Source organism: Neovison vison, chromosome 2, assembly GCF_020171115.1.
Source record: "Neovison vison isolate M4711 chromosome 2, ASM_NN_V1, whole genome shotgun sequence".
NCBI lineage: Eukaryota > Metazoa > Chordata > Mammalia > Carnivora > Mustelidae > Neogale > Neogale vison.
In genome coordinates, this window is record NC_058092.1 from 209,587,305 (window position 1) to 209,601,882 (window position 14,578).

The 14,578-nt window shown below is 56.4% G+C and overlaps 1 protein-coding gene across 1 annotated transcript in view; it reads right to left on the reverse strand.

The window, feature by feature from the left end:
• Window positions 1-14,578, reverse strand: part of SLIT1 (slit guidance ligand 1) — a 166,365-nt gene that overhangs the window by 43,274 nt on the left and 108,513 nt on the right. Inside the window, exons 5-13 of the mRNA XM_044240235.1 lie at window positions 8,195-8,266; window positions 6,959-7,030; window positions 6,282-6,353; window positions 5,611-5,774; window positions 4,245-4,392; window positions 3,733-3,804; window positions 3,173-3,244; window positions 961-1,032; window positions 63-206 (exon numbers count right to left, since the gene is read on the reverse strand). Of these exons, the coding sequence (XP_044096170.1) occupies window positions 63-206; window positions 961-1,032; window positions 3,173-3,244; window positions 3,733-3,804; window positions 4,245-4,392; window positions 5,611-5,774; window positions 6,282-6,353; window positions 6,959-7,030; window positions 8,195-8,266 (888 nt within the window). The remainder of the gene's footprint in view (window positions 1-62; window positions 207-960; window positions 1,033-3,172; window positions 3,245-3,732; window positions 3,805-4,244; window positions 4,393-5,610; window positions 5,775-6,281; window positions 6,354-6,958; window positions 7,031-8,194; window positions 8,267-14,578) is intronic.

Genomic DNA, 14,578 nt, shown 5'->3' on the forward strand with positions numbered 1-14,578 from the left:
TCTGTCCCTTCTCCCTAGGTCTTCCTGCTGGGCCTGAGGGGAGAGGGCAAGAGGGCACTCACAGGGTCTGGATGGCCCTCAGGGAGGTGAAGGTGCCCTTGGCGAGGCTCTGGATCTTGTTGTCATACAGGGAGAGAAGTGACAGGTTCTGCAGATCCTGGAAGGCATCGGGCCGGACACAGTTGATCTTGTTGGCATTCAAGAGCCTGTGGGCAGACCAGGGCCAGGTGGTGGGGGTGGGGGGAGAGGTGCAGAATCGGCTGCATCAGCATGCCCCGGGCACCTCCCTGGCATCAAGCATGACTGTGTCGGGGAGAAGTGCCCAGGAGCAGGCGCAGGGCGGCTATCCCTCCAGATGTCCACTGCATACAGGAAGCTGAGAACTCCAATTGCCCTCTCTGTGCAAGGGACTGTCCTGTCCCCCCATCCCGCTCCTCTCCCTTTCAAGGAACTGCTATGAGTGCTCACGAGGTTCTTGGGAAGCAGGGAGCACAATGGTCAGGCCACCTCCCAAAGGCATTTTGGAGGCTCCCCTCCTTTCCAGAGTCTGCTGGGTTGCCAGGCATCTGAGATGGACCCATTTGGGTTCTGCTCCTCTGGGATCCTGGGATGGAACCCCTGCCTGAACTCTCGTGCTTCACGGAGCCCGAGCTGGCGTGTCCCCCTGTAGGAGACAACCCTGTCCCCAGGCCTGCTGACCTCCTCGGGAACACGGGCTGCCTCTCAGGAGCCTCTAAGCTCCGACGTCCTGTGATCAGCTCTGAACTTGACCCCCTTCCCTCCCTGGCCTTGCAGAGCCCCGAAGTCCCTCGCGGCACCCCCAGCTCTGCCATCATCCAAGATCCTCACCCCATTGAGTCCCAAACCCCAAAGAGGCTGGCAAGGCTAGTCTGAGAGGCCAGAGGAATACCAGCTCCCTCCCTGAGCGTCACCCAAGGTCACCCGCAGATGGGTCCTTACAGGAGCTGTAGGGTGTACAGGCCTCCAAACACACCCCGGGGGAGGTCTGTGATCTTGTTCCCATACAGGACCCTGGAGACAAAAGGCAGCAGAAAGAGAGAGTAAGAGGACAGCCACCAGGTGGACATGACTTTGCAAGGGGCCCCCACACAATGGCACACCTCTAGACGATTCACAGGGCACGGCGCAGGGGTTTAGGTCGGCTCTAACAAGTGGCCAGCAGGTGGCAGTAAAGTGTGTTAAGATTGGAGCCTCCTTTTGTAGTTTGCAAAAGGTACCCTATGGGTTGGGGCAGCCATGACCCCCACTACTGCTGAGCATTCCCCCAATACCCACTCTCTGCCTCATGCATGGAACCCACAGAAGCCTGCAAAGGAGCCCTTTGGGAAACTTCACAGGAATAATCTGGCCCCAGATGTAAAAGGAGACATTCAAAGAGGAGACAATCCCATGGGCAGGATAGTGTGCATATTTCCAGAGAATTACAAGAAAAAACCATGCGTGCCAGACATTATACACAGAATGAGCTCTGACGTCAAGCAACAGAAACACACCAGAAAAAAACAGGTCAAAGTTTAGCTGTGCAGAGGTCTAGGCAGTGGGGGTACAAGTGGGTTTCTTCACCTTAGTTCTCTGTGTCAAGCAGGAATTCCGTGTGTGATTAGGAAAAAAGCAAAGGTTCCACAAAGCCATGCAGGCAGGAATGGGTTCAGGCAGAGGGAGAAGTATCAACGGGGCTTGGGGACAGGGTGTACTCCATTCCCAATATTGCAAGCAGCCCCCACAAGCCACCCTGGAAACAACTCAGCCTGTGTAAAAACAGTATGTGCTTCAAGATCCTTTCTGGAGGAGGGCATGGCAGAAGCAAAGTCCCCACAGTGGGATCCTGGCTGGCCTGGAAGTGGTGGGGGGGCGGGGCGCTCAGTGTGGCTTGAGTAGAAGAAACAAATGGAATAATAGCTTGGGTTTTGCTGGGGGGTAGCACCAGGAAGCCTCTGAGACAGGACCGGATTTGCATTTGGAAAGATCAGAGTGGAGGGGGCAGGGGCTGAAGCAGGGAGACAGGTCAGGCTCTGCCAAGGTGGACACTGTCAGTGAGGTCTATTAGCATGACCTCAGCACACAAGTTCCCATATAGTGGGGAGATGTCTTTGTGAGCAAGAGGAACCCACTTAAATGGGTTATTGTCATGTTCCAATTTAGGAAGGGTATCATTCGCTTCTCAGATGAAGAGCCCTGCATTTTGGCAGGCCACCTCCAGAATCTGATCTCCTCAGCCAATGAGAGAGACCCATCACCAGGCTGTCAGGTACAGCTGTGTAGGTTGTGCACTGCACAACTTAAGGGGTGCCATTCACAATTGGCCCCACCCACTAACTCATGCTCCACTCCAAGAGAAGAGGGTGCACACAGAGGGACTGAGCTGGCAGCCTCCTACAGGCCCCAAGGGGAAGCTCTGTCCTATTTCACTTCCCAGGCCCCTAATCTATGCAAGGCATGTGTCCAGTGCTGCCAGGGATAGGCAGAAACACTCACTCCTCAGAGTAACAGAAGGCTCCTCACAATGGGGGCTCACCCAACTACAGGGTGCCCTGAGTATACTCTGTATAGACAAGTGCTGTGCACCTCAGACAGCAAGGGGCTTGGTGAACCTGGGGGGTGCAAGCAAGGGCACTGGGAAAAGAGATGAAGTAACATTTCCAAGAGAATGTTTGCCGCTGCATGGCAGTTTGTAGATTCATGGACAACACCCGCCCCCCAAGTAAACCCTCCAGGGAAGGGAAATGGGGAGAGGTGGAGGAAAACGCTTTTTTCTTGTCTCCCGCCACAACTTGGGAGCACACCTGGGATGAAAGGCACAAGGTGTGGCCGATGTCACAACTGGAGCTGGGAGTGGCAGCCCTTATCGGGAAGCTGAGTAGGGTTTAGGAGCACAGAACCCTGGGCCTCAGTGGGGAGGCAGGGCCAACACGAAGGCTGGGCCATGTCAGGTGACTGCCGCAAAGAATGCTGGGAAAATCCCCTTCCTGGCAGGAGAGCCATCAGAGTTGCCAGGGGCAACAGCTCTGCCTAGATTCCCTCTACCTCTTCCCAGTTGCAGAGTGTCCACCAGTGAGGAAGGGGGAGCTGGACACAGCCTCCCCCTCCAGAGGGGCCCTGGCACAGGGGCGGGGGCACCCTGGACCCTGGGAGACTTGGCATGGCTACTCACAGCGAGTTCAGGGAGCGGAGGCCCTGGAAGGCGTCGGGCGCGATCTCTGCAATCTGGTTGTTGCTCAGGTCTCTACAAGGCGAGCAGGAGGGAAGATGGCTGAATCCCTTGGCAGCCACCAAGCCCTGCTTGGCCCCTCCTCCCATGTGCCACAGGAGGGCAGGCATTTCTTTGACATTAGAGAAATAAGAGGCCATCTACCTGAAAAGCCCCTGGCCACTGTTTCCCTGTGCAGGCTGAGGCTCGTGCTTGGGCTGGGCCATCCAGCCTTGGTCTGTTTTTGGGGAAAGTTTACCCCGCACCCCAGCTGTGCCCTACATCTCCTCTCACATCTGCAACTGCTCCTAGGAGGGCCCCGCTAGATGGGAGGATGACAGTCAGCTCTGATCACCTGCCGGATTCGAACTCAACAACCCCCTCCCACCGTGGGCCTCACGCTGACACTCTGAGGAGGTCACGCTGCCGCCACCCTCCATGCTCACAGAAGAAGCTGGAGGCCGTGGCCTGCCAGCCCTAGACCCTGCCCCCTGCCCCAGGCTGAAGCAGCAGGAGACACTCACATCCTCCGCAGCTTTCTGTAGGGAGAGAAGGCTCCTGGGGGGATGGACTTGATCCCATTCAGCTCCAGTCGGCTGCAGAGCAAGAACACAGAGGAAACCCGGGGTCCTGACTGTCGCCTCCCAGACTTACCTGCCCAAACCAGACCCGTTGCCCCTGCTCCCATCCTCCATCTGGAGTAGACAGGTTGGCACGGGCAGAGGAAAGGAGCGGCTGTACTTGAGTCCCATGACCCCAGATTTTGTGGCTGAAAGGAGCCCACAAATCAGGCTACTACTGAAAAACCGACTCCAGCAGGCTCACCCCGCGGGGCTGGACAAATGGACCACAGAGGGACACCCCCTCCCATCTCTCTAGAGCTGCCCAGCTCTGGGTGGAGGGCTCCGGCCAGCCGAGGCCAGTTGTCTCTCCTCCGTGTATAGGGAGGGGCCTCAGGCGAGCTGTTCACTGGGCCACCGGAGCCCAGTCTGGCCCCAGGGCCCACCTCCCAGCACCCGCCCTGGTCCATACTCACATTTCCGTCATGGTCTCAGGCAGGTTGGCGGGGATGGCGGTGAGGCCCTTGCCGCGACAGTCCACAATGCCATTGCCGCAGGTGCACATGGCTGGGCAGGAGCCCGAGGAGAGGGTGCAGGAAAGCGATCGGCCTGCCTCCCCTTGGCCTGAGGGAATGGTGGGCGGTGACCTGGGGGCATCCCATGCCCGGGCCTCCACCCCCAGACATGGCGTCACGGGTGGGGACAGGGCAGACAGTGTTTCTCTGAATCCCGATAAACCGGAGGAGATCACTGAGAACGACCATGCAACTCTGTGGGCGCCCCGCACACAGCACGTGCTGGCTGAATATTTGCCAAGCTTGAATCTGAACCTAACTGTGCCGCCTGAGAGTGGGGTTCACACACGAGGAAATCCTGGCCCACGCTCTGAAGCTCCAGGTTCTAGTCTGTGTCGCCTAACACTCTGGAGCCTCAGTCTCCTCACTGGTCACCAGAGAATGGCAGGGACCCCGTTTATCGTTCTGGGCCACATGCTGTGGGAAGGCTATACACGCAGTACCTCATTTAACCCATCGTGGCCATTTTACAGCTAAGAAAACTGAGTTCTTGATATTAATTAGTTTGTGGAAAACCACACAACACTGATAGGTGACAAAGCCAGGATAAAGCATAGAGGCTGATATAAGTTTTTTAAATTGAAGTATAACACACTTGTCACCATCTTCAGGGTACAGCAGCTAAAGTTCTCAGAGGTGCACCCACCGAACTGTCCCCAGACACAGAATATTTCTATCCCCCAAGAGGGCTCCCTTACGCCCCTACTCCAAGGCAGCCGCTATTCTGAGACCTGCCACCAAAGATCTGGTCTGCTGATCTGCGGACTTCACATAAATGTAATTGGACAGCAGGTCCTCCTGTGTCTGGCTCCTTCCGCTCAGTGCAAACCCTCTGACATTCGCCCATGTTGCTGTGCGTCTCGGCAGATTGCCTCTGTCACTGCTGAGCAGTATTCTATCATACGGACAGACCGTAATTAGTTTATCCAGTCCCTTGCTGGTAGACATTTGGGTTGTCACCAACTCTGGGCTAATACGAAAAAAGGCTGTCTTGAACATCCTCAGACATGTTTTTTGCGATGGGAGGTGATGGAAGGGGACAGGAGGTGATGGGCGAGGACAGGAGATGTGGGCAGTCCAGGGGTGGTGGGTGAGGACAGGTAGGTGATGAGCAGAAAGTGATGGGCCAAGAGAGGAGGTCATGGGTGGACCAGATGTTAGTGCAGGGTGACGGGGGTCAGGGGAGGGAGCAAGACATGGGGGGTGGGGCGGGGGTTGGGAAGGCAGGGGTTGGGCCGTGGAGAGTTCCAGCAGGGCTGGCACCCACCTGAGCAGCTGAACTCGCTCTTCTGGACCTCAGCCACATTGAGGCCACGCAGGCTGGCGGGCCCCGAGCACTGCGTGAAGAGCCCAATGGTTGGCCGCTGCCTCAGCCACTGTGAGAGCCAGGCCAGGTGGCAGTCGCAGAACAGGTGATTGGAGTGCAGGCGGCTGTCGGGGGAGAGGGCAGCTCGCAACCCACCCGCCTGGGGCCCCAGTCCCACAGGTTCCCCACAGGAACCCCCTGCCAGGGAGTGGGGTGCTGCACGTAGCCCCAGCCGCCCGCTCAGGCTCACTAAGGGTCACCGGCAGCAGCAAGATGCTTCCGGCGGCCGCTGCCTCCCTCCCAGCTTGTTTGGGGCAGCCGCTGGCCTGAGTGTGACCAGAAATGATTCATCTCCCTGAGCTCACACAGACCCGCTGCCCGAAAGCACATAAATCATTTTTAAACACAAAAACAAGTTACTTGTCTTCGGAGGAAAAATCAAATAGAAATGACATTCAACATCCATTTTAGGTCACTTTCCTCTCCCTTGGACTCCGACACTCCCCCCTCCTCCCCCCCAAGCCTGAGTGGATGACCCTCCGCTGAGAATGCAAAGAAGAAGAGGGAGCTCTTTCTCCACCCCCTTCCAGGCCACCCCCAGCCCCCACTCGGCCGCCCAGGGGCTGACTCACAAGGTCCGCAGCTTGGGCATGTGGTTGAAGCTGGACACGGGGATGGTGGTGATGTTGTTGTTGTTCAGGGTCCTGGTTGGGGGGAAACCAGAGTCACTGGGTGTCTGGGCAGTAGGCAGTGATACAGGGAGGAGGGACTGCGCTTCTCTCTGACCAGCCGTCAGGCTCTCACACCCAGGTCCATGGTCCACCTTCCAGGGGAGTCTGCCCCGGGAAGAGCGGGAGACACTGAGCTACCCTCGGAGGAAGGCCTGAGCTGGGACAGTGGTGATAAGGCAGCTGGGACAGGGAGGATGAGGGAGGAGGAGGGAGGAGGAGGGAGAGGCTGTCTGCCCGCTTCTGCAGCCGGTTGGGAGGCAAATGAGGGCTTTCACAGAGGCAGGCAGGGAGGCCTTCATGCCTCTTGTGTCAGAAAGTCCTGGAAGACACAGACACTGCCCTGGGCTTGGTCGTGAGCAGGGTAAGCCTGGATCTTACACTACAGGCATGACCCCATGAGCAGGTGTCCCCACCACCCTGGGTGCAGAGCCCAGGAGAGTAGAGAGTGTGGCCTCTGCTGTGGGGCCCGCACAGCATCGGTGTGAGGGGGAGGACACCCACCCCGTGGGCTGCTCCCAGCCCCAGCTCCCGCGTGGCCAGGCTCTCCAGCCCCTCCACTCTTCCCTGGTTTCACTTACAGCACCTCCAGCCCCCGCAGGGCCCGGAAGGCCCCTTCCTCGATGCAGCTGATCTGGTTCTTGTCCAGCTGTCTGTGAAGCAAAAGAAAGTTGTGCAGGAAACCACGCTGCCTAGGGCAGGGGCGTCCCAACGTTTTGATCAAGGGCTCCGTTAGTTTAAAACCCACCCAGTCCTTTGTTCAGGATATAGGCGTAGATCTAAATAGCAAATACTAACAAAAGCTTATGTTCTTTCTTACTTCATTAAAACAATAAATATAGGGGCGCCTGGGTGTCATGATCCCAGGGTCCTGGGATCGAGCCCCGCATGGGGCTCCCTGCTCAGTGGGGAGCCTGCTTCTCCTCTCCCACTCCCCCTGCTTGTGCTTGTGTTCCCTTTCTCGCCTCTGTCAAATAAATTTTAAAAATCTTAAAAAAAAAAACCAATAAATATTTAAAAAGTTATATCCTATTCCTCCACCTGACTTTGGATATCCTCCAGGGAGCAGGCGCCTGCCCCCCGGCCCATTTTGGAGACCACCGGAAAGTGCTGGCCGCTGGACGAGGAGACCGCGTCTCCTAAGGGCAGCGGTAGCCAAGCTCGCTGAGACTGACCAGCCGTGGCCACCTGGAATGCCGCTTTTGGAATAAACTGAAGCTGTGATTGGGTCCCTGGGAAAGAAGGCAGTGCTCAGTTGTCTACCACAGACATGGGGGCAGGCAGTGACAAGCATGCTGGGTATTTGCCAGTCCTGCTGCAGTCAGAGCTCGGGGAGGTGATAAGCGTGCACCGGGATAAATGTGAGTAGTAGGAAGAAACCATCACATTTAAATAGCACTTAAACAAGCCTGGGAGGTAAATATGATCGTCCCATTTTACAGAACGATATACTGAAGCTCAGGGAAGTTAACGGACTGGCTGCCACTTCCACAGTACGTACCTGGAAGAGGAACTCACACCCGGCTCTCTCTCAGTCTACTCAAGGGCAAGCCCATGCGGACTGTGCCGTTCAAATGGACCATGAGTTTCACCTAAACACCCACAGTTCATGGCACTCCTTTCTACCCAATCCCCAAAGGCGGCCTGTTTCCTTCGACCCCAGACTGTTCCAGAAGACCCTGCTGGCACCAGCCATCTCAGGGCCCATACCAGTTCCTGAGCTGCCTGGACCACAGGGCTTGGGGTGATGCACGGGGATCCTGCGAGGGGCAGCCCTCCAGCCCCCATACCCTTCTCCCTCCCAGGCCTGGACTCACAAATTTTTGAGGTCTGTAGCTCCACGAAAAGCTTTTCTGGGGATGGCCTGAATTGTGTTCTCACTCAGGTCCCTGAGAGGATAAAGCCAGAGGGAGAAAAACACTGGTCAGAAGAGATTTCTCTGGAGTGCCCCGATGAGTCAGGGAGGCCGGGATGGCCTGATGGTGCTCCCGCATCCAGAAGAGTGCTGGGCACCCAAAGGCCTGCTCGGGGAGCATCTGCTGAATGAAGGAAGGAAGGAATGGTGGAGCTGGAGAGAGGCACCCTGCTCTGGAGGGAGGTTTGTCCCCCACTACCTCCCCTCTCTGCACAGAGGTGGTTGCAGCTGGAGGGACGAGCCTGGGGCAGCCGTGACTGACTTCGACAGACCCCAGCCCTGCCCACAGACCCCCCAGAGGTCAGCTCAGCTCCCAAGGCATCATCCAGCGCTGGGAAGGAGCAGGCACAGGAGGGGTTCCTTGATGAGCTCACAGCTAGCTACCTGACACCTGTGGTAACCCCCCCATGACCCACTCTCTGTTTTACTGATAAGGAACAAGGGCAGGAAGGCACCGCTGGAAACCCAGCTAGTATGTGGCAGAATCAGGTCATGAAGTCCGGCCTGGGTCTGACTCTGGATCCCGTGCTCTCGGGCCTGCCGTCCACCGAACCACCTCCGAGAGTCTGAGCCCACGCTGGAGTCGGCCCCATGCAGCCTCTCCCTCATGCTGGTGGGGGTCCCGGGGCTGCCTCCCTGCCCCACAGCCCGGATAGCAGGGGTCACCGAGGACATTAGTCTCCACATTATCAATGCCCTGACGGGAGGAAGGAGGAACCGCAGGGACTGAAAATTCCTGGCCCCCGCAAGCCCAGAGCAGCTTCTGGACACCTCCTCTGGCCCCAGGGGAAGACAGGGCCTCAGGCACCTGCCCAGCAGCCTCTCCCTTCCCCTCTCAGCATCCTTCCTATAGACTTTCACAAAGGCCCTTTTTCAGGGCAGCTTTTGCTTGCCACAGTGGTGGGCTCAGCTGTCACTATGTTCCAAGCATGTCCCCCAGGCCAGCACTGCCTAGCATGCCACATACGGAAACTCACTTGACTGTGGTACTAACCACGGAGCAAACACTCTTACTTTCCCCTTTTCCGAAGGAGAAAAGGGAGGCGCAGAGAAATCCAAGGGAACACAGCTGGTGAGTGGTGGCTCCAGAACCCGAACCCAGGCAGTGAAGGTCCCCGAGCTAACCCTTTGCACAGCTGCCCCAGGAGCAGGAACTAGAAGTCGGGGGATGGACGCCCTCCCCTATTCTGCAGAGGAGAGCGTTGAGCTCCAAGAAGTGAGGCAATCTGCCCAAGGTTACAGCAGGATGGGACCCAGGCGGTTTACAGGACAGCCAACCTCAAATGTGCCCTCGGGGTCCTTGAGCTGGACAGCTGGGGGCTGACCTGACGTGGGATCCAATGCTGGGCAATTCCACAGGCCCTCAGCCCCTACTGGGCTAGGCCTACAGGGTTTTGACCATGACCTTCCTTTCAGCCATTCACCCCACAGGCCTTAGGTTTCCCTGCCAGCCCCAAGAACACGGCCCACAGGGCCCCCCGGCACACAGTCCCTGGGCTGTGAGGGCACCACCCCACCATCCGGGTCTTCCTGCTGAGAGACTGAAACAGAAGCATGATGTAGCAGAGTGCACAGTCCCTGAACTCAGAAAGGCCATTCTGATCCCAGCCCTCCGGCCTCCTGGCTGTGCATCTGGAGGTCGGGCCCCTTTCCCTCCTGAGCCACAGCATCCTTGTGAGCCAAGTGCAGATAGGAGCCTGGCAAAGACAGTCCCCCAGGTCCCCCAACCCTGTCCCCTCAGGATAGCCTGTGATCTCTCTCCCCTGCAAACCCTAGCCTCTCCCCTTCCCCAAGCCCCTAAGTGGCCCCAGGCACCTGTGGTCTGAAGCCTTCATCAGCAGTAGCAGCCTGTGCCCTGTTCTCTCCCTCCTGGAAGGAAAGTATCTCAAGCCTGTGACACAGACACTTCTCTCCTCCAAAATGATATTTTCCATTACAGCTCGGGCCCTACTTCACTACAGCTGGCTGTCTCTGTCCCTTAATGCAACAGTCACTTCACATTGGACTCCCACCTCCAGCCAGGTGGCAGTGGGTTTTGGGAGACGCTGGTGCCCACCTTCTTCTCCTTCCCCCACCCGACAGGCGGGTCTTCTGGCTCCTTCCAAGGGGCTGTGATCTCAGCTGTCTGCAAGCATCTCAGGCACCTCTGTTTAGTCTGCCCCTGTTCCCGGAGACCCTCTCCACACTCTGTCAACAGGCTGCTCCCAGAACTGCCCCAGCAACCCCACCCCACATTACCTGCCCAGCTGCCCCTGGTGTCCCCACCCTGTGCTACCTGCCACCGTACCCCTAGCACCCCCAGCCAGCACAACTGCTTCCCCCTTTCTCCACAATTCCCAGCAGCTCCTCGTTCTTGAGAGGACAAGAGAGCTCTTGAGCCATTCCTTATCTGCTAATCCTGTTGTCACCTCTTCCTTGCCTGGAGACAGCCCCTCGGTGGCTCTGTCCCCTGCCCAGTTTCCGTCATGCAGGTAATCGCTCCAAGGAAGGTACACCCTGTACTGTACTGGCCTGGGCCTACTGTCCCCCCCCCCCCCTGTTTCGTGACCTTGATCTCTCCCTCTTCTTAAGTAGATGTTCGCACTAGGCAGGGTGGTCTGATGCATAAACTTCTGACTTGGGAGCAAGGGCTGTGCGGGCCACACAGGGAAATGAGAGATCGCTGGCTCGCAGGGGCACACAGTCACACGGGTTCCCTCCTCACACTCTCTGGGAAGACAGCCGCTGTGTCAACGACACTCAAGCAGCTCTCTGGAGAAACCCACATGGAGAGAACCAGCGGCCTCCTGCCAATGGCCAGCATTGGCTTCCAGCAATGTCCATCAGTCATCAAGGAAACAGATTACCCAGCCCCAGTCAAGCTTCTGGGCTCTGCACTGATGCGCCCCCCAGAATTCAGACCCTGAAATCCTAACGCCCAGTGTGACGGTGTTGGGAAGCGGGGCCTCGGGGAGTGCTTAGGTCCTGGGGTGGAGCCCCCGTGAACAGGATGAACGGCCTCCCCAGAGAGGTCTGAGACGGGCGGGCACAGCAATGAGCCAGGAAGTGGGACCTCCCCAACGCCAGCCTGCAGGCACCGCGACCCGGGACTTCCCAACCTCCATGACAGTGAGGAACAAATAGTGCCTGTTTATAAACTACTCAGTTTATGGTATTTCTGTTACAGTAACCGGAATTGACTAAGCTACAGCCCCAGTCAACGTCTTACAGGCAACCTTGTCCAAGACCTTCCAGCCACCTACAGAAACTGTGAGACAGTGCATGTTTGCTGTTCTTTTCAGCCACTATGTTTCAAAGTTCAACAGTCAATGACTAACGCAGGACTACTTTGGGGGGGTGGTCCAAGAGAGAGGCCTGGATGCGGTGCTGGAGAGCCTGCTCTGACTGGGAGGGGACAACTGCCCCTGAGAACCTCTGAGGAAGGCAGGGTCACACTCAGACTTGATGTGAATGAGAAGAAGTATGTTCACAATGTGGCCCCATCGCTTTGCACTTTGGGCCTCAGTTTTCTTGTCTGTCAAACGCACAGACTGAACCAGATAATCTCTTCCTCCCCCCACCCCCAACACAATCCCACCACATGCTGACTACACCAAGCCACAGCAAGCCACACTGCTCCCACACAGCAAGTTTGGTTCCTAGAGCATCTGAGATCCCAGGGGGAGGGGAAGGGAGGGAAGGGGAGCCCATCACTGACAGCACACTTTCTGAGAAAGGCAGGATAAGAGAAGACAGACACAGACATCCACTTTCTCCTCCCCACAGGGAGCCAGGGAGAACAAAGCATGGATGGCGAGGGCAAGGCAAGGCAGGGAGGGGCAGGGGCCTGGAGACTTCTATAGAGTCAGGACTATGGAGGGCGCACAGGAGGTGGGCAACTCCAGCAGGACAGTCATCTGGGCCCCAGCTGGCAGCTGATCCTCTAGCCAAGCCTGGGAGGGAACTCTGGGCTGGCTACTCATATCCACTATCCTGTTTAATCCCCACCATCACCCTACAAGGAAGGTTTTTTATTTGTATCGATTAGTTTATTGATTTAAGCCAACCTTGTTTCAGAAAGGCTTTAAAGTGGCTTATAGGGATTTACAAAACAGCAAGAAAGCAAGAGTGAAAAGTGGGGCAAAGAGAAGAAAAATCAATGGCAGAGACGAAGAACAAGGCAGGATGTCACCCATGCACATCTGCCAGGTCCGGGGCAGAGCACGGGCTCTGGGCTCTCCGAGAGCTGATGGAACAGGGGGTGGGGACTTGTCCCTTAGCAGTGTCCCCAGTATACGTATAAATTCAGTTTCTTAGGAGGAGAGCTGCTCAGGGTACTAAGATGAGACAAGAATTCTCCAGGGATCCTTATAAAAAAATGACAGTTTGGCCTAATCAATGATACTAGACCCTTAAAACAAATGGGTTTCAAGTGTCTGGTTCTTATATTAGTATTGCATCAAAGTACAATTCAGGAAATGCAATTCTATAAGGACTCACACAGGGAGCTAAGTAGGGAAGGAAGGGGCAGAATAGTCCGTGCGAAGGCAGGAGGCCTAATCGAGGCTGGCACCACCCAGGAGTGGGGAGGTCTGCCTAGAGTAGAAAGTGCCAGCAACAGGCCAGAGAAGGGGACAGCTTACAGCAGAGAGGTATTTGATCCAATGGCCTTTTAGACACTGTTCGGGAACCCCAGAGCTTACGGAGGAAACATGCTGCCCCCAGGGCAGGTAGGAGAGGCGACACCAAGAGCCGATCTAGGAGGTGAGGGTGCAGGTGCAGGTGCAGGGGTGGGTGCAGAGGGGCCCAGGGCCAGCCCCCAGGAGCAAGCCCCTCCCACAGGAAGGAAAGGGAACTTAAGGGAACTTGGGACCCCGGAAGAAGCCAGCCTCTAGATCTGAGGAAAGGGTGGGCCTTAAAAGCCTGGGGAAAAGGCAGTATGCCTGAGGCACAGGAGGTGCTGGAAAGAGCCAGAACTCTGGGAGGAGTGGATTTGGGTTCCAAGCCCACTGGTACCACTAATCAACTGGCCTGGAAGGTAGGTGCTGAGTCCTTAAGTGTCCCTACTTATAAAATGGAGATAAAAACATCACATGGTAGTGGGGGCGCCTGGGTGGCTCAGTGGGTTAAAGCCTCTGTCTTTGGCTCAGGTCATGATCCCAGGGTCCTGGGATGGAGCCCGGCATCATGCTCTCTGCTCAACGGAGAGCCTGTTTCCCCCTCTCTCTCTGCCTGCCTCTCTGCCTACTTGTGGTCAAATAAAAAAATTTTTAAATCTTTACAAAAATACAACAAAAAAATCAAAAACAACACCCACGAGTTTGGAGAAGATGAGTTCTTGCGATTTCACTTCTGTCCTAGGACTTCCATGGCAGTACTTAAGAAAGCAGGCTTCTGTCCCTGCTCCAACATAGTGGGCCGGTACCTTTCCCCGAGGATCTGACTGTTGTCCCCAGTTTGCTCACTAGGGGGCACCAGAAGCCTGCCCTGGCCTCCAAGGCCTTGGCCACTGCTCAGACCCAAACAAAGCTATTCTCAGGGGTTTTTTTGCCCCAGTTGACCTCCTATCTGGTCAAAAATTGTCTTGTCTTTCCCAGTCCTCTTTGAAGTAATGTTTCTCCCTCCATTTTGCCTACATCTTGTGTTTTTGCTCTACCTTCATCCCACAGTGACCTTGTCACAGACCCAGAGGTGAACGTGGTCAGGGCATGAGATACACTGAGACAGAGAGGGTGCCGGAGCTGGAGAGACAGACCCAGACTGGGAGCCGCTGGTGGCCGGACCCTGGCCAGGGGGAAGCAGAGGGGGCAGAGCCACGGGGCAGATAGGCGCACGAAAGGAAGTCCCAAGCAGGATAGTGAAAGGCAGACTGGAGAGCAAGGACATAGCAGCCAGACAAGAGTCAGTCTGGGGAGATAAACAGAGGCCTGGGGCCAGATTCTAAGGGTGAGGATGAGGTCTTGGGCTTTGACAAGCTCCCCGGGGATACGGATGCTGCTGGCCCAGGAAGCACACACTGAGAGGCAGCATGTGGACAGGAGAAAGCCCACAGCAGAATGTCATCATAGAGATGGGTTCAGTAAGCCCTGGCTTAGCCACTTAAATCACATGGTCTCGGGCAAGTCACTTTAAACTCTCTGGCCTCGGTGTTCTCATCTGCAAAATGGGGTGGGGATGAGAAGTGGCACTGACTTTGCAGGATCTGATGTGACAGGTGCTGTGGTCTGTCATCCCTGCCTCTTACTCCACTTATGCTGTCATTCCTTCAGTTCCTCAAATCCCTCCTGCCACAGGACCTTTGCAGTTG